Source organism: Pyrgilauda ruficollis, unplaced genomic scaffold (assembly GCF_017590135.1).
Source record: "Pyrgilauda ruficollis isolate IOZ18807 unplaced genomic scaffold, ASM1759013v1 scaffold37, whole genome shotgun sequence".
Taxonomy (NCBI): Eukaryota; Metazoa; Chordata; class Aves; order Passeriformes; family Passeridae; genus Pyrgilauda; species Pyrgilauda ruficollis.
The window spans coordinates 942572-963283 of NW_024525156.1; the positions used below are offsets into that span (position 1 = coordinate 942572).

At 38.1% G+C, this 20712-nt stretch overlaps 1 protein-coding gene across 3 annotated transcripts in view; it reads right to left on the reverse strand.

Moving 5' to 3' along the window:
* FHOD3 (formin homology 2 domain containing 3) overlaps positions 1–20712 on the reverse strand; it is a 374811-nt gene that overhangs the window by 179818 nt on the left and 174281 nt on the right. For all 3 annotated transcript variants that reach the window (XM_041475887.1, XM_041475885.1, XM_041475888.1), the window contains exon 5: positions 8079–8184. In XM_041475887.1, the coding sequence (XP_041331821.1) occupies positions 8079–8184 (106 nt within the window). The remainder of the gene's footprint in view (positions 1–8078; positions 8185–20712) is intronic.

The following is a 20712-nucleotide window of genomic DNA, read 5'->3' on the forward strand; positions in this document are numbered from 1 at the left end:
CTCCTCACAAACAGTCCCAGCATAAAAGGCCATTTCATATAATGCACAGTGCAAGGAACAGCTCAGTTTTTTTGTAGATGCGTAAATTACTATAGGGTGGTTAAACTTTCGAACTCAAATTTGCTTTGATGCTAATTCCCATCCCAGACTGGGAGGACTTGTACTGTATGGTCTGTGTGAGGACTATCTGGCTCTTTTTCCAGATGGATCATGCATCACAATCACATCCTGAGAGAAGGGAGGGAGGAGGAAGACAAAGGAGAGTGCAGTTCTTGCTCCAACAACTAAGGGAATGCCTAAGGTTGTATTCAGTACGGAACTCAATGTAATGCATGCATAGAACAAGTTTAATAAATATAATTTTAAAATATGCAGATGAGAAATGAAGAAAGGAAATGCTAGAAGTGTAGAGTGGAAAGGAGAGACGATGTTTTCCCTCCTTTTAAACTACATGGCATCCAATGTCAAGCTCTCATAACTACCTCTGTACACATAAACAAATGCATTTAGTCTTAAAGAGATATTTGCAGAAGTGAAAGAGGATTCACCTACTGGAACAAGGAGGTTTAGTGCTTATATTATTATTCATGGAGATAGTATAATGTGCCCTTTTCTTCTGGTATAACAAAGAGCATCTTAACATCATTTTTTCTAGTCTAAAGGGTTCAGGAATCCAGATGCCAAATCCATTTGTATTTTTTTCATTTCATGGCTTTTCAAGAGGAGGCACATGTTGAGGTTTCTGCACATGTAACAGAAAGAAATACTCATCCATCAGATATATGGGTCTGATTTTTCTGGGACTGCTACTTTTTGTCTGAACTACAAGTGGTACTGCTAATGTTTGCTGATGGAAAACTGGCAGTGTAGTCCATTTCACCAAGGGAGATGGTATGGCTGCAAGCTTGCCAGGCTGTACCTCAGCTCAGCAGCACTGCTCATTAACAGGTCTTGTTAGCTCAGCTACACTAATCTGCTACTAACCTCACACAGCTGTGGGCTTGGTTTGGTGTGTTTTATTTTGTGGAATTTTTTTGTAGCGGTGGTAAGAAACCTAGGTTGTATCTCCATGTGGAGCTGCCCTGTACTATGTGGGCATACCAATTCCAGGTGGAGTTGCCATCTGTTGGTATGGTTTCACAGAAACTGTGGTCTGATGTCCAGCATAAAATTGAAGGACATGAATTTTGAAATGCCCACAGGACAAGTGTCCAATTCTGGTAAGATTTCTGGAAGGCCAAAGAACTGAATTTACTGGGAGACTGTGCCAGCAAATCTCTCAGAAGAAACACTCCCAAGTAATTCAAGCTACAGACACTCAGTTTGTCTTTAAAGTTCAGGCTGTTATGGCAGGTACTTTGACATGGAGTGAGAAGTTTATATCCTTTTAAAGTACTGCACATAAGAAGACAGCTTGAATATGTAGAGACATAAATAGGAACTTCACAGTTGCATATGGATACCTTCAACTGAAGGCTAAAATAAAAGAAAGAAATACAAAGGTAAGCCTAATCAAGTGCTTCTATTCCTATTTACATGGGGCTGGGATACTTTTCTACAGCTGAAAAACTTTAAACAGTTCTCTAGTTCACACTAAAACAGGAATATTGCAAAGATATGGAATAATCAGTATTAGCTCCCTTTTCCCTACTAAACTTACATTACTACCATCTGTTTTACTGATTGCGGTACCAATCAGCAAGACACGTCTATTTAGGACAGAAATAGCCTCTCACAGACTTTATTTCTTTATTTTTGTATTTTTTTTTTAATTTACACAACCCCTGCCTCCCATATAGACATTTACTGCAGAAGAACATGCTTCTCTATGCTAAATGCTTTGTAATACCTGACCTTTAATGCAAAGGCCCAAAGCCACCCAATTTATCAGGCTGAGGGAGGAAAGTTCAAGAGCACTGGAAACATCCATGCCCTTGTAAATAACGAGGGGTCTTTTTGATAAAAACAGCCAGGCAATTCCTGGAAGCAGATCATCCCTGTGTTACAGAGAGCACACTTACAAACCCCAAGCATTCCTAGTAGCAGCTGGCTCAATGCAGAAATGCCACCAGCTTGCTGATAACTTCATGCCTGGCTTTCAGAATGAAAGGGTTATCAGCAGCAGTTTCTACTGCCTGCTTGCAAAACCTCATCTTCACCTTTTACTTCCTCTAGCTCCTTGACATCTTCAGGCACACATGGTGTCCTGGTGACAGACAGTAACCAGATGTCTTTTACCATCCAGCACTGACTCGCTTCAGGAATTTAATCTGATTTCCCAGAATATGCAGCACAGCCCTTGGTTCCAAACTTGGCATGCAGGTGGGATTGCATGCCTCTGGCTTTAAAAATAGGCATGATTGTTGGTGGCTTTGGAACATGTCAGTGTTTGAGCTGTTTGCCTGTTAGTTTGGAAAACCTGACCCCCTGCCTGGGCATTCGCCTGTAGTTCTGACTGACTCTGGTGGCTCCTCTGCATGTCCAACCACCCTTTCAAAGAGTTCAGCATCTCCTAATTCCAACAGCAAAGCCACTTTCTGCTTTACAACCTAGTAGCTCTTACAGTAATTTCCATTTTTTATTGTTGTCAGCTACACTGTACTGTATAATTAAAAGCATATGCAAAATACAGATTTAGAATCACCTTGCTGCAGCAGGGAGCTGAGGCTACTAAAAGGGTAGCCACTCAGATACAGCTATACTCTTTCTCTCTTCATCCATCTCTTTGCAAAGGTTGGCTCCCATTTACCAGGTAGACAGGTGAGGAATCAAAATATTGCACCATTCTTACGCCTCAGTGGGGGACTGGAAAGTTTCAGGCTCCTCAGTTCTCATTGCTCTACCTTGGGAAGTCACTGCTCCTCTTGGGAACTTCTCCATCACTGGCAGTTCACATCTGTGCAAATTGCAGCTATCAGGAAAACTGAAGGAAATCGTTTTGATGGATCCCTCATAATTTAAGCATGTAACAAAGATCAAAATGTGCCTTGGAGTTATGTTTCACATGTGATTTTAGTGTTTTAAGACACTCAGTTCTTTTTTTTTTTTTTTACATTTTAGGACTCATATAGAACTTTTCTGGTAAAAGCCCCTCATAAAATTAGAAGTCTTGCAAAACTCAAAAAAGCGCATTATTATATACTCATTCTATCTTCATGAAGATAAAAGAAGGCTTGTACAAATGCAATTCCAAAACAAACTACATTTACTATTTTTAAGGAAAAAATTGTAGGGCATAATAATAGAGGTGCTGTTCTATCAGACTGAAGATGCTGTTGACTCTGTGCATGAATTTATCAACCTTTAATCCTTTTAAATGGTATGTCACTGTCCCTCAGAGTATGTCATATCCCTTACCCAGGATCATTGCCATTATCTTCTCCGCTTGCACCAATATCTGTTGAAACACACAGGACTTCAGCACTTATCAGAAGTGCAGAGGGTCTGTGACAGAAAAATGGTCTACTGCAACCTAGTGTTCTGCCCAGGTTATTGAATTAAGTCTATTGAATTATTGAAGTTTTGACTATACTGTCCTTGGAGGTACTTAAAGGATGTGCAAACATGGTGCTTAGGGCCATGGTTTCATGGTGAATTTGGCAGTGTTAGGTTAATGGTTGAACTCGATGACATTAAGGGCCTGTTTCAACCTAAATGCTTTTAGGATTCTAATTATCTTTAATTTTAGATTATAGTAATGGTTTAAGGATTTACGGGAGTGTGGTTAACTTAAAGCACAAATATTACCTCAAGTCATAACTCCTAGGCTCCTCCAAGTACTTCCTTCTATTTCTTCTTTTTAAAAAAACCCTATACTAGAAATTCAAAACTGCCAAACAAAATTGAAAACATCTCTCATCCAGACTTGACACTCAAATTCTTATTCTCCATATAAGCACACAGCTCTCACTAAATCAGAGTGCTGCATCCAAAAGCTGAATTTGATTCAAGCATAGTCTAGTAAGAGCACCATATGACTAGTCTAGTATGACTTCTGTCCTACTTTTTTTTCTCAGCCTTAGCTCCTTAGACCTTGCAGCAAGGTCAAGGCCTTTGCCTGCTCAGACTGAACACTTGGCCTGTGCTTTCAGACCACAAGAACAATATCTAGCTTTCATCTAATTATGGAAACCTCTAAATACTGATCTGAATCCATAAGCAGCCAAATATGGATCCAAGTACACAATTAGACTCTACAAACGAGGCTGCATGACCTTCTGACAACCTTCTCATTTGATCTCAGGGACAGACAGCACAGGACCCCACCAGGCAGAACTCCTCATACCAGAGGGCCAGCAAAGTCATCCCTGAACCTCATAGCCTACTTATTCATTATATCTTTAAAATAATTAAGCCTTGGTCTAAACAAGCTGCTTTTTTCCCCCTCACCTTCCCGACAGCACTGGCTAAATTATCAGAAAACATGAAGGCTACCATGGCATTTCATGTGTTGCTTTCTCATTCTGTGCAAAGAACAGATGATCTCAAAATTATATCCAAAGAATTTTCAAAATTACAATAATATTTATATTAATCCTCATCAGTTATGGATATTTTTGTTGCCTTTAACCCACTCCTATCTGGTTTTGAGTATTTAGGTAACATCCAGCATACCGCAGTCTTGTAACTGAGACAGAAAATTTTAACTTCAGTGTTATCCAGTGAAGTTCTTCATCCTTGTGGATCCTTGTGGAAAAAAAGGAAGAGGGAAGAAAGAAGAAAAGGAAAACAAGCCTGTTTCCACAGTGGGGGGTGAGGGGGAAAGTCCCTCAAACACAGTTTCTTTAGATGTCCATAATAATTAAAAGGAACACTGGAGAATAAATTTAGTTTTAAGAGCTGTTAAATAAGGAGGATCAAAAGCTCTTTTCTAAGCTAGTCTTTTTAAAAAGTAACCCTTGAGAGAAGCCCTGGCTACTGTTAGCTTCCAGTCCATAGGTTATATGCTGACACAAGGGAACACTTTGGGAAAGGTACAGTCAAACAGCCCTAGTTCAGGGGACCTGAGTAGAAATAAACAGTCATTCCTTAGCACTCAACAATAAATTCTCTGGATTTCTCAGCATTGTATGTAAAAGCCACACTTACCTTCTCTTCACTTACCCATTAAATTAACTAAAATTTTCATTACTTATGTTTAATAATTTTTTGGCAGCTCAGTCTGACTTGAAACACGTCAAAACCCCTAAGCAGAAATTCATAACTAGGAAACATTAGAGTGAAACAATGCAGACTTTTGGAAAAAGGAAAATAATATCCTCAAGAAATGACTTGTACCTGGAACTCACTGAAGCACCTACAGCTCTTAAACATACATGTATTTCCAGCCTATTTTTCCTCCAAAGTACAAAGCTATTTCTTTATGAGCACAGGCAACCAAGTTGATACAAAACACTGGGAAATTGCTCAGTAAAGATGATGGACAGTTTCATGTAGGCGAGTCCGCAAAGCAAAGGAGGCAGTGCCGTGCCTAAGGCTGCCACTTACTGTCATAAGCCCTGCAAGCTGAGTGGAAAGAGTGAATGACTCCAAAGGTGCTGGAGAAATGCCAGAATATGAAACTTAGGAGAAATCCCATCTATTTATGATTTAGGTAAAATGCAATGAAAATAAGGAGAATATTCCACTCCAAAAGGATCTGTAGAACAAGGACACCAGAGCAGGAAGGCACAAAATCTCTAAAAAAAGACTACTTTTTACTTCTCAAATCTCCACTATTTAATACTAATCTTAGAGCTTACAGGACCCACCTCTGTGCTAACTGTGATGTTCCTTCAGTAAAATTTATTCACCTATTTACCGGGTTTAGTAAAATGCAGCACTGCAATAGGTACACACAATTGCCACAAAAAAACCCCAAAAACCCACAACCAAAAAACAACAAAACAACCTAACCAATCACTTTGATCTTCCAAAAATAATATACCAGAAACATTCTTACATGATGTAATTGACGCTTCTTTTCAGCACCCTCCTCAATGTATTCAGATAAGATTGTCAGGCTATACCGTACTTCCAAATCTATCTTTATCTCATTGCACATGCAGACCTATTCAGAAAGTACATGCTGCCTCCTGGAACTGCAAACCAACAGACATAATTTTGGAGTTGTAACAAGCTTTGAAATTCCTGAAACACAATCAAGACCAAAACTGAAATGAAGCCCACGTCACACAGAAAAAATGGTATTATTGTAAAGGATACTAGGATACATTACCCAGAGAGAAACTTCAGCTTCACACAGCAGCAGTATAGGGGAAAAAAACACCTTATTTCTGAAGTTATCAATCCCTAAAAGCACCTTCCTAAAAGAATGTTTTTACCCTTATGGCATACTTCTACATAGTTAGTTTTTGTTATTGTTAATGTTGTTTTGTTGCTTTGTTATATTCATTTTGAACAAGCTGTAATCACTTGTCAATAACAATGCAACAAGATGAGTTTGCCGTTGCACTTGTATGATGCCATGGACATTGACACTAAGTCCCTGTTTTATCATTCATTGAATTCTCATGAAAATTTCTAATTTTAGATCACGGAAACCAAGCTCTTGAAAGCCACCACAAGAAAGAGACCATTTCATCTCCTTGAATGCTGGATTAATTAGGGTATGGGAAGGGAAGGACAATGGGAAGGCTGCAAGACTGAGGGCCAGACTGTCCCATACAGCACTTTTATTTTCCTTCCAGTCTGAATTTTCTGAGATCATCTATGGCCAGTTTTCTCCCAGCAACTTTTAATTACATGTTTCTGTGTCCTTGTCTTCTATTTAAGTACTTTTATGTGACTGTACAGCTACTGACATAGAGCATAATTCCTGTAGTTAGTTTCTTTTTAGTTTGTTTTTTTTACATGTCCAAACCTGGTCTTCAATGTCTTCGCATGAAGCCCCACTTACTATTTGATTTCTTGCTTTCCATAATTCAGCATTTCTGGTTCTTACAAAATCCTTCTACTTATTTTTGTTGTTGTTTGTTTGGGGTTTTTTTTTGCCCCTCAATGCGTAGCTTGAGTTTTAGCAGTTAAATACATCAAAGTGACATTTTTAAATACAGCTATATATGTCAGTCTAAGAAAACTCAAATGAGCAATCTACCACAACTATGCATTCGTAAGCAGCCTTCATTTACTATGAGATCATGCAGCAGCAAAGATCCCTTGGAGTGACTGTTCTCCCCTCAAAATACTGAAGAAACTCTCCAAACTTACAGCCTAGGTTCCCTGGCTAGATGAAAAACACAGGCATCCATTTGGCCCACAATAGAGGAAATCAGCTTTCTAATCACAGAGCACACCTTTTCCAAATCCCTCTCCAAGCCCTACCTTTGCTAGTTATCTTTTAAGTGCAAAGAACAGAACATTAACCTCTCATTACCTGTTTAACTCCAAAATTCCAGATAGCTTAAAATTGTTTCCAGCCCCTTAAGTGACCCCTTAAGTTATTACTTTCTCCTGGTTTATTCCATAAAGACTGCATGATATCCACAGATACCAATGATACTGCATTCTGCTGCACCACGATGGAAAGAAAAGAAATAAGAAAATAAGAAAACACATCTCCCAACAGGGTGATGGAGCAGGCTGGGTGCTGCCCCTGCCTGTTTCCCTGGTACTTTTCAATTGTCTAAGCAGCATGGAGAAAACCCTCCATCACTGCAAGAAAGGAGAGAAACACAGCTCCCAGAGAAAACACAGCTCCCAGAGCTACTCCTCCTGTTCAACCTGTCCCAGCAGCTGCTTTGTAAAATATGACCACACTCCAAGAAGTTACTTTGTTCTGTGCCCTCTGACACAGATATCCAGTAAAGGCTTTAGAATGCCTTTTCTTTCTTACAATTAGAGATTTGCAGTGTAATCTACAAGAAAAGGTGAACAACAGGGAGAATATCACAATTCCAAATATTAAAACTTATTCTGCTCAGTGGCGAGTATTAATCTTCCCTTAATTTTCTTGCATAAAATGAAAGAATTGGGACCAAACTTAGAAGCAAGTTCAAAGACACTTTACACAGCAAGTTGCTGCAGACCTGTGAGAGCTTCCAAGCAATAAAAACAACTTTTGGATGCATTTCCTTTACCTCTCAGGATGTAATTCTGATAATTCTGGTCAGCTTCTGCTCCCACTTTGATTAAGCAAGTCAGACCTTCAGCAACAACAAACTCATGAACCAAGTCCTTGTCATCCTGTCACAGGAGAAAGAAAAGCTGAATTAGATTTTTAAAAGACAAAGAAACAGAAGATATCATAATGTAAAAAACAAATGCATTCCTGCAACACTGATTTTATGTTTCACAAGTTGTAAACAAGTTGATAAGTTGATATGAAAGTTGTTATACAGAGGACCAAAAACAGAATTTTGAGTTTTAAAATCAGAATGAAATACATCAGTGCAAAGCAAAAAAAAAACAAAACAAAAAAAAAAAAAACCACAAAAAAAAAAACCAAAAAAAAACCCAAAAAAACCCAAAACTTCAACCTTTCAGTCTTTTTTTTTCATTGAAAGCTTGCAGACACTGTCCACAATATTAAATCTCTCATACCACATAAACAAATATCCTAAAAGTCTAGTGTCAGGATCAACAAGAGAACACCATCTCTATTCCTTAGCATAATTCCAATTTCAGTATTTTACCTGTGTACAGCAAACTATTATAACTGGTTTTATTGCAATGTAACATTATATTTATTACCTTAACATAATATTAATTCATTATATTTAGAATGGGAAAGTAAAGTGTTAAAGATAAGAGCACTAGTAGACAATACACCCACACTGAGATGGAAAACAGCAAATACACTTGCTAAAGTGGCTCCCTGTTTTTTCATCATCATTCCTTTCCTCAGGGTAGCAGAATGATCCCAATGATACAGTGACACCAGGGAGTGGAGGGGTGTCCTGGGCCTTACATGCATAACTACTGTGCCAAGGGACTATGGAGCACCACATCTAAAGCCTGTCTGCTCTTACAGAAGGCTCATGCAAGTAAGACAAGTAAGAAGCTACTAAGAGCTGGATTAAACAGCCCTTAATGAATCAGCCATGCAAATTAGGCACAAGACCAATTAAAGATATTAATGGGAGAGAATAACTCTGCAGACAATCCCAGTTGCCAACTGCCTTCTTTTAAACAATCTTAATTTATGCTTTCATACACAACAGTGTAACAGACATAAATTCCAGCTTTCCAATAGTGCAGTTCCAAGAACCCAAGATCCATACAGTAAATTTTTTGAGAGTGATTTTTGAATTAATGGCAAATGCTTAGCAAACTGCCAAGAGAAATCAAATAACCAAGTCCCTTTTAGTGAGACATTTCACTTACTGCAAGTTTCTTTCAGCTGGATGGTTTATTACGAATTTCCTTCTTTCACCAGAGATAATTTACATAATTCTGATAGTCTGACCAAAGGGGATATTAATAATTGGAAGATGACCTATCAGTTTGTGAGAAGTTTAGAAATTATGAGAAAAATAATGCATTTCATGTTTTAGCTGGTCCAATTTGTTAAAGCAATTTGAAAAATATTATACAGTACAGATACACAAATTTATCACATGATAAAGGTGATTTATCCTTTAAATAAAGTATGAAAGTACACAAAGTGGAAGCATGCAATCATACCCCACATCCTGGTGAAAGGATATAATAAAAGCCCAAAATATAAAAGATAAAATTCACCCCAGCATATGCACCTTTGAGCTAGAAATTCTTCTTATTTCTTAGTCTCAATTGTTTATCTTTTAGGAGTGCTATTTTTTTTTTTTTCCGTAACTAGATAGAAGCCTTAATAGTGTTTTCTGGAAAGCTAAGAAGATTACAAACTCTCATGTCAGACAGAGGCACTACAGATGCAAGCCCACAATTTTATGAAGACAAATTTCCTCTATTAATTTTCACCACTAGGTGAGTGGTCCCTCCCCTGTATCCCTTTATTATACAGTGTTTTTTAACACAAAGATACCTGAATAATTTCTTCTTCTGAAATAATTTTCAAACCTGTTTCTTTTAAAACTCAAGAGAGGAAACATATCCATACAATCTCCTGACTATCTTAATGTTAAATATATTAAGGTTTCAGGTAAACTAAGGCTATGTGTCATGGTAACATGTTGTCTAATTTAAGAGAAAATATATATATAACAAATATAATTATTGAGTGAAACAATCACAATTTTTTTTCCAGATAGTAATGTTATCCTAGTTCAAAAACATTTCCTTTTTCTTATAATGTCTTTTCTTGATACTTGAGCATAAATTTTGATTTTGCATTAAGTGTGTTTGCATAGTCCTTGAATTGAGGAAAAAAAGGAATCTATTCTGCCTTGACACATAGTGAAATAAAGAACATTGGAAAAACAGGAAAATGTAGGAATAACTGTAGTCTGCAGATTCTTACTTTTATTAATAGACCTAAAATGTCTGTTTGGGAAAAATAAAGGATATTTGGATGAATGGAAAAAAAAAAAAAGTCCATGTAGCAGAGAAGTTGACAATACTTCAGTCTTAGAGTCTTCCAGATTGAACCCCAAAAACAAAATAAAATTTTTAATACCATCTAGCAATTAAGGGCTGCTGACATTCACTGAAAGATCAACACTTAGACACCCACTGTAACTTTAGGATGTTTTCCCATAATCTTAAATAGTGAATACATTTCAGTGCATCACCTGAGGAAAATTAGAAATTAACATTTGATTGTCAAAATAAAGCAAGCTAAAAATCTGGTGTTTATGTTGAAGGTATTTATTTATTTGTCTAATTAGTTATTTAATTTTTTTTTATATGGACCTTTCCAAAGCAAATTTTGAGGTCTGTCTTCTGGGACTTTTTCAAAGCGACCAAGTCATAGAGTTACCCTAAACTGGAAGGAGATATATTGCAGGGGAACAGCAGAGGAAATAGAGGGGATGAGGAACTCCGACCAGACTGCTTTTGGAAAGCGCTGAATAAACAAATCAAATCTGAATTTTAAAAAAGGCTTTTAAGGTACTTCTCCTTTCCCAAATAAAAGGGAAAAAGAAGGTGTAATGACGTAGAGTACAAACACATCATGCCTTAGACATAAATCTCAACTCAGTACATTATCTATCCCATCATGTATATACGATGAGAGGAAAGAAGCAAACATCTGGAATGTGCAGAGAAAGATGAAAGGCATGCAAGCCCATACGTTCCACATTGAAAGGAGAATGTTTACATCAATTTTGGTCTAGGATAATCTTTTCAGGCCTATTAACTCACTGACTTGCCAAGTTAGGTGACCTCAAGAGTAAAGGCTACTCTCTAGCAGTGGTTAAGAGGTTCAGGTTACCAGGAAAAGAGCATTCAATGTTCAGAATATATGGCATGAGCGTGACAATGATACCTACAAGTACATGCCACACATGTGTGACAGCAGCTAGAAGGAGGCCGGGAAATGTTGCCATTTGCTATGGAAATGGACTCCTCTGCTAATATTGCAAAGATTTATGAGCCCTTAATCAGCAGGCATTAAGGCACTGATGAGAAAAGCAGCAAAACAGGCAAAGCTCTCTAAGCTCCTGCAACCATAAACATTGTGCAGTGACACAAAGGCTGGCTACTTAAAGTCTTTATGGAAAGGTACCATTGGCCTCATCAGATGAGCAGATTTTGCTCATTTATTTACTGACTTCAATTAGATCATGTCTCTTCCTTTTTTAGGCTTCTCAAAGAAGATAATGTATGTCTGCAATAGACGTCTATTTTCATCTAAAGTATAATAGAAAAGACACTAAATATACTCAAAGTGGTGACTTTAAAACTTGCTTATGTGGTTGACAAAGTGCACAAACCGTACTTTTTTTACCTCTATAACTCAGCCTAGCAACTAAAAAGACCCCACAAATGCTGTGATCAAGCGGTCTTTACTATGGGCTCCTGTGCCACTGGCAGAAGTAGTGGGGGACATTGTCTTCCTTCCCACACATTTGTACCATTTGAGATATTTTCTAATGCAGTTTTGCAGGGTCTTACCTGAAGATGGGGACTGAAGATGTTTTTCTAAGGAACAGCACTTTGCAAGAACATGTTTTATCTGATGTGCAGCTTCCACGTGCAAAGATAAATTGTTTATGTACTGTTAAAGATAACTTTTTCTGAAGCCTGCTATTTCTGTGGGCCATATGGTTGAAAGCTTTTACCCAAAGTGTCATTATTTTTATGCCACAAGAAAGTTGCTTCATTTCCTAATAAGAACTGAGGTCTTGGAATATAGTTTCTTGAGGGTATTTTTTTTTTTTAATCTAACAAGCACTGTTGAAAGCTTCATTCCAAGTATTTGGAAAAACTGGATTCGAAAGTGAATATTCACACTTGGATATGCACATATGTATTTCTTTCTTACGTGGCTAACAGCTGTGCAGAATACTGTCTTTCCAAGGAATCATAAAACAAAACAAGTTGCTTGTCTATAAGATTTTCACCAAGAAGAATCTCATTTTTATGTTTTGAGCTTCCCCCCCTTCCTTTAATAAGTGAACCCATTGTCTCTGTGTGCTTAAGCCTTCCCATATTTAATTCTATCTTGTAGAATTCTCTCCTGTTTCCGTTACAGAGTTAAAGACTGCACATTTTATAATGTTCATTTCTTTAAATAAGGAAAACCATTCATTTCCCATGGTTTCCAGGTTCCCCGGTCTGTGCTCTCCACATGACACTGAGATTACTGAGAGAGCCAGCAATCACATTCTGTACTGACCAGACCTTCCAAAATGCAAAAGTTGCTGCAATCCAGCCTAAAAGTGAGAGCAGCACAGGCAGACAGAGATTCACAGACAGGAGAATCTCCTCGCTAAGCTTTGCCTGTGGGTTTGCAAGAACCAGTGGTTGATGCATTTCACTGCTAGAGGAAAAGCTTCCCTCTTCGCTCTGTCATTCAACAGCATCCCTATTAAGAGAGATTTAAACTCTGATTATCAGGTCAGCTCTGGTTTTGTCTGTAGACCAAAAATTGTAGCTTCACAAAGATATACTGCATTCACAGTCCGACACTGTGATAATTCACCTAGACAAAAGATAAGATGAATATTGTCAATTCACTGGGCACCATGCATATGAGAAAAATTTATACCGACTTAAAGAGGAGGAGAAACCTCCTCTGCTGCCTGAAATCTTTTGGGACAAGATGATGGCAGCATATCAATACAGAATCCTACGAGCAGAAAGGGCACAGCTCATTCAGATACTACCTGGCCTGGCTCCTGAAGTAAATATCCCTACTTTTCAAGAGGGAGAGCTAATGAAATTTTGTTCATTCCTATGTTCATCTATGAAACAGTATCATGGCAGAGTGCACTGTCCCTAGTCCACATTATTATGTCAGAGCAAGGTCTCCTTGGAAAGCTCTCTTCCTCAGATTCCCTGCCAAGAGTTCACACTGCACACCAAGAAAACAGAACTGAAACAGAAACCCCAAATGATTAAGCATAATGTGGGGAAAAAAAAAAAAAAAAACCAAAAAAAACAAAAAAACCCAAGGAAAAATACATTGATCAATAAAATGCCGGTACACTTTAGCAGTCTGAAAAACATAAAAGATGGCTGCACTCTTTAGAAGTTAAAGCACATTTTTTCAAACAGCCCTCATCTCCCCCCCTCTTTTTTATTTTTAATCTCCTGCAAAGTCAAGATAGGATCACAAAGTTCAGCTGGTTTTAGGAGGATTAAGGTTTAGGGATTAAGCTTCATTCATTTGGGGATGTAAATTAGCGGCAGAGGGACAGCAGCTGACTGGTGAGGAAAGGGAGGAAGGAGGATGCAGGTCAAAGAGCAAACCATGCACGACTGCAGGCTTTCGCTGGCATAAATCTCAAATGACAATGTATCTGGCACTCCACCACAAGAAAGTAAAATAAAGGGATATTGCCCAATATACTTCAAAACCTTTCTCTGTTACTGAGTGCATAAAGTCAGAATGATAAAATCTGGGTTTCTATAGCAATAGCATCAACAATGAGTAGGTACTTGTTCCATCCTTCCTATACCTAATAGTACAAGTGGAATAGAAACATATCTTTTTTTCCTAAGCATTCCTGTGGATCTGGAAGATCCTCACACACACTGGAAAAAATCCCAAACCAACCCCATACTTTGCTCTTAATTTGACTGCCCTGGGCAGCAGCAGCCATGTGGCAGCAGCACAGACCAGAACGTACCTCGATGACCTGAGAGCCTTCGTATCCACAGGCTCCCTGTAAAATTTGAAATGCTCATATGATTCCCCATCCCAGCAGCAATGGAAAATTAACATGCAATTCCTCTCAGCCACTCTTTCAGCTGCCTACCTCTGCAACCTCAGTGACTGCATTAGAAATATATCACAACTCAGCCTCCACAATAATGTTTTTAACTCTTGCTACCTGCCTTCAGTATGCATCACATCTGCTGAAGTTACCAGCAAGATAATTACTCCCACTGACAAGACTAAAATTATGTAGTAATAAAAGTTATGTCATGCTTTATTAGAAACAGAAATCCCAAAGATTTTACATGGTCCAGCTTTTTTGTTGGCTAAGCGACAGGTTGCATTGTGGAGATCAAGATTGGCTTGCAACGTTTGCCATTAGAAAAACTCACTCTGGCTTGAAAATGAGTAAACATAGTCAGGAAGTGATTGAAGGAGCACAGATTGCCAAGATATAATTTATAGTTGCTTTCCCACACTTCAAACTGTAGTTCTGTCCTTTGGACTCCAAAATTATTGATATAATTAAAATACTAGATTGCCAATCCAGAAGTGCCTGATATTATCTAATTCAATTGTCACTGTTTATTTCAGTCCATTTTAAAAGCCAAGTTATCTATTGCAAACAAATCTGGAAAGAAATCATTCCAAAAACATGCACACACGCACATATACACACATATCCATACAATATCTACACACATCCATACATAAACTGAAGTCCTACGAGTCTCTCAAGACTGTGTTCCCATTTCAACCTCAATTATTTACGAAGCTACAAAACAATTCTATGTATGGACTAGATGAGCCAGTGGTTAAGTAGGCAGGTCTTGTACTAAATACGAAGCCTCAGCTCTATTTTGTGTCAGGGCATTACTCCTAGAAGATGAATCAAACACAGATCTGAGAGTCCTCTGCTGTGACAAATAATTAATTTCTCTCAGACATGTATTTCCACTCTGTGATAATTGGTAACCCAGAAACTACCCCAAGATAGGTGCTTGGCAGGTTCACTTGCTGTTTTTCTCCGGTCAAATTCCCACCAGCACACCTAGAAGAACAGCTCATTGAGAACAAGATGCCCTGGACAGGGATGTCCCAAAACTGTTCAGCTGCTAGAAGAAGCATTTTAGTGGTAAAGGGTCTGCAAGGACCAAGCAGCTGGTTTGTATCTCAATGGAAGCTCCTTCTCCTAGCTCTACTTGTTGATCGCAAATGCACTTCACCCACTTTACAGACCTCACCAGCTTTGCCAAGCTTCTATTCCTCTTCCCTCTAAACTTTTCCCTACACTCCTTCATGCTGTGGTTCCACTCCTCATTTTCTTCTGTTCACCAGTCTTTACACCTTCCCAACTCATTTCATGAACATCTGTCTAGAAGCATGGACATAACATGACACAAAGACATCAGTATTTTTACATTGTTCCCTTTTTTCCTATTCTTTCATCTATTTACATGGAGCAACATTTTACAACAATAGCGTACACAGAAATTACCATCCCCCACTACTTTCAGTAAGGCAATATACTTAGCCAATCTGCAATGGCTTCTGGTGATGACAACAATGAAAATTTATCCCCAGTTCTATTGTTGGAGGGAAGGAATGCCATCCAGAAGGACCTTGACAGGATTGAGAGGTAGGCCAATGCAAACCTCATGGAGTTCAAAGTGACCTGGGTAATGGCAATTGCAGACACATTTACAGGTGGAGCAGAGAAGCAATTGATAGCAGCCCTGTGGAGAAAACTTGGAGGAACAAATGTGGGGGAAACTTGGGTTGATGAAAAAATCAACATGAGCCAGAAATGTGCACCAGCAGCCCAGAAAGCCAGTTGTATCCTGGGCTGCATCCAAAGTAGTGTGGCCAGCAGGGTGTGGGAGGGGATTCCGCCCCTCTGCTCTGCTGACACCCCACCTGGACTGCTGTGCACAGTTCTGGTGTCCCCAACGTAAGAAGCACATGGAACTGTTGGAGCAAGTGCAGAGGAGGGCCATAAAGTGGATTAGAGGACTGGAGCACTACTCCTACAGAACCAGGCCAAAAGACTTGGGGCTGGTCAGCCTGGAGAAGAGAAGGCTCCATGGAGACCTCATAGTAGCCTCCCAGTATCTGAAGAGAGCCTACAGTGAAGTCAGAGAGGGACCCTTCATCAAGAACTGTAGTGCTAAGACGAGGAGTAATGGGTACAAACTGAAAGAGGGGAAATTTAGGTTAGACCAAGGAGAAAAATCAGCCTACAGTCTTTCATGTTTACATTTTTCTGATGATAACAAGTCAGTAAAAGACTCGTATTGGCACCTAACATGAAGGGAAGGAAATAGAGATTTGCACAACTAAGACAAAAACAAAGATTCCTTCAGTGGATGTAACTGAAAACCCCAAAAAATTACTGCTGTCTTAAGTTAATTAAAGACAATATTTAGAGAGGAAAGGGTCCTCAGCCTGCACAATGTAGTTGCTCTCATGTCATGCTTATGTTCATTAAGTTTGCTTTCTTCAATTACCAAGACTGAATTATTGTGATCCTCCCTCATCTTCACCACTATCTTCTTCAAAAACGTCCTACTTCCCCTTTACTTCAACTGTAACTTCACTATTTTTACATAACCTGCCTGATTCCTGCATCTGATGAGGGAGCTGCAGGTAAGAAAGCCATCCTACTGTGATGATACAAGGCTTATTTCTAGTGCTCCCACTGAACTTAACTTTGTACCTGGGATGAATACCATGCTCACTTGAGAAAAATTCCAGAGTTACCATCAAGTTCTACTACTAAAAATGTTGGGTTGCCTTTTTTGGGTTGTGCAGAACAATAAGCTGTGCTACAATTCTTAAAATAGGCTGAAAGAAAGAACACAGAAAAGAAACTGTGCTCCTATTTGCAAGCACTTTTCTGCTTTCAATATTTTATTTCATTCAGTTAATAATGCTCAGATAATTACAAGATCTTTTGTCCCCATATACATTTTTTTCCCCCCTCTGAGTGCAAGAAGCAAGCAAGCAAAAAAAAAGTCACACCTCAGTCTCACATTAAGCTACTCAATTATTAGGCAGAACATCTTTGGTTGCCTCCCCTTTATAATGGCATTTTTAGCAGAAAATGAACAAAAACCAGTCCTGCTGTACCTATCTGTTTACCACAGTCTATCTCCCTATATACACTTATATAGGGAGATAAAGATTAAAAGAACAGCGAAACTAAAGACATTTTATGCCACTGACTTGATGGGGACAGAACTTCATTTTTTTTTCACCTTTCGTAGACAGCAGATACATCAACAAGTGTTTGTCCTCCCAGTTATAGCAGAACTAAAAATTCCTAGAAAAGTCACCTAGACCAGACCCTTCCACTTATATTCTTCATGGCAGACAAGCAACAGATCAAGCAACATCCAGGCATTGTATTACATACCTGAGGAAGCTGAAGTAGACAGGGGCATCATACTAAACAATATTTCCTGTTACAATTCAAGCATTCACAGTGATTAGAGAAGGAATACTGGTGGGTTCCCAAGTTTTAGGCTATCTTTATGGTGTATGCAGTTCACATTTTTTACTCTCATTAAGCACTGTTTAGATCTTGGCCTGTAACATTGTCTAGACATGAAAAAGGCACTCTACTTGCTAATGAAACTGAGAAACTAATTTTGGCATTTAATGTCATATCTATTTTATTTATAATCTCTAAACAGTAATGAGACATCTCCTTTGTAAAATAGGATTAAACAGATCTGTAAACTGCTACATAGAACTCTGATGAATTTGATTTGTGAAGGAAATGAAGGTTTCGCTTTTTCATGACTTAAACAAGAACACTTCCAAGAGGCTCTTAAAGGGGAGAGTGGCAGGCAGCCTCCTCACAAGTGATGACAGCAGCCCCTAAATCAAGTGTCACACAGCTTCAAACCCTAAGGAGTCATCAGTCATGCTTGCAGGAGGGGAAGGAGCAGCCTCCTTCCTTGAGATCAATGAGGCAAACACAGAATACTCCTTCTGCACTCCTAAGGATGATTGATGACTTCTTAGCAGCTGAAGTGTGTGACATTTGATTTCACTCACTGATAAGATTGTGTCTTCCAAACACCTTCTAGTTAATGTTTCCAGGGCCCCCACATAGCTGTTCTTGTGACATTTTTTAACACAAAGCTCAATTGTTCAATGATTAATGAATTTCTCAACAACAGATGAAAATTCTGTAAGAGAATTTTGTAACTGTGTCCCTTGATAGTCTGGTCACAACACAAAACAGGAATCTAGGCTCCTTAAGAAAACGAATGGGAGATCACCTGCCCCTGTCCCTGTCAAATGACACTTGCAGGCAAAACAATCCTAAAAAAGAACTGTCTTTCTTTCCTGAAGACTTTAAAATATACCTTTGAGGTCTGCTTATCAGAAAACCTAGTGCATTGATTGATATTGATTAAAAATATTTTTCAAAATTTTAATAAGCAGATTTCCACAATGTTTCAACAGACTTGAAATGTGCTTTATGGCTTTCTTATTTTTCTTACAGCATCATATTCTTATCTTATTTCCTATTTTGAAATGATGCAATCAGCATGATTTGAAACTGTGCTTTGTAACTACAAGGTACACTTGCTTACAGGTTCTAAAGCATGCCTGCTTTATATTGCATCCTGTTGTATCACAGGCCACACTACATAAACTTTTTTAGTATCACTTAAATCTCACAGCACTATTTATATTAATTTTTGTGGTTTTGCTCGATTTTTTTGCTTTTAAGAGTGATATTGCATTAAATGTTTTACGCAGATGTATTTTTAGCTCTCTTATGAAATGAAGAGCATTTTTTGATCCTGATTTTCTAAGTGCCATGTTTGCTCACGTTTGATCATGTTTGCCATGATTCTGCTCAATGCCTTTGGAAGTTTTAGCACTTTGCACAAAAGTCATGAGGTTTTGATAAATACAAGAACCAGGCAATTCGGAAGTCTGTCAGAAAATTCATTCAAAAGGAGAGAAACTGTACTGGTTGTCAATCCTATCTTACTCTGTAAGTTTGTTTGTCAAAAAGCATACTGGTAAACAGAGGAAGAAAACTTCAGTACAATCCAGAAAAAGATGATGACTGTGGCTCTCTCACCCCTTGAGAATGAATGACTGGAACAGAATGGCAGCACTATCAAAGAAAAACGCTCCACATAACCTTCATCATTTTGCCAAAACCAGCCCACCAGAAGAAATCAAAGAGAAATTCCAAGTGTGGACTTGCCAAATGAATCTTTCATCTAAATTTTGAAACAAAGACATTGCTCTTGCCAAACATTTTTAAGCTTTGCTGAGGCCTCACGTGAAAAATCAAGAGCTCTGACTATTTGGAATTCAAATTCAATGGAAAACTTGGGCTTATTCCCAATTAATGCAAATGAGACACTGCACACTACTTGAATGTCTTTAAATTAAAAATGATCCTGATGTAGAACTGTGCCAAATTAAGTCAGCAATGATGAAATTATAAAAAAAATGGTGTTATGAACTGTCCTGGCACTTAAAGACATGATGACGTCTCCATAACACTTGGAAACCTTGTTATTATGAAAACACTCTTTTTAAATCAACATCTTATTTCCAAAATGTTACACTCTCAAGGAATTTAAAATACTCTCTTTTAAGGGCATACAAAATTAAAAAATATATTCATGTTGAAAAACACACTTTAAAAAAACTATTACCATAATGATAAATTTCTAATGCTGACATACTTTCATGTCATATACAAAAAAAAAAACCAAAAACAAAACCAAACATTTTTGACAAGAATGTTTCATTTATAATATAACCTCATTATATTTACTTGCATTTTTCCTCAGTAAAGAACTGGAACAGCTTTTCTTTCTAAAACTGATACAAAATTACTTTACATTCTCTCTCATGATTCACTATGAGATAAACCAAAATCACACTCAAAGGATGCCCTTAGCAATGCTGTTGTTAAGGACAGCAAAGCTGGCAGGTAAACCTGCGTTGGCAGGGGCTTGTTTTCCAATTGAAAGTCTTCTACCTCAAATACTTGTGCATATTCTATGAATACTCTCCAGGCCAAGGAACACTTTTCAAGTCCCTCCTAAGAGAACCTGTATTTTAAGAGTATATGTAGATTTTTTAAGGGTATGTTTGCTCAACAGTTAGCCACAGTTCCACTGGAAAGAGCTTCTTTATGTGATAACTCAGAACTTCTAAATTCCTTTCCTTATCACATTCATCAGAAAACAAGAAATTAAATTCTTCAAGGAAAATTATGTCCTGAAACAGTCAGACAGGTTTCACTCAGAACTCAATTCATACACAGATATGGGTTTCTGCATCGCTTTTCCCTTCTTTCTTGTTACTCTTCAACACAGTCAACCCCTTAAATTAACTAGAATACATATTTAAACAGCATTTTCATTAGAACAACTGATTAGCTGGAAGTGAGAGATCTTACTGGTGTGTTCTCTGAAAGCACTGAGCACTTGCGCTCAGAAATACCTATTAGACTTCAG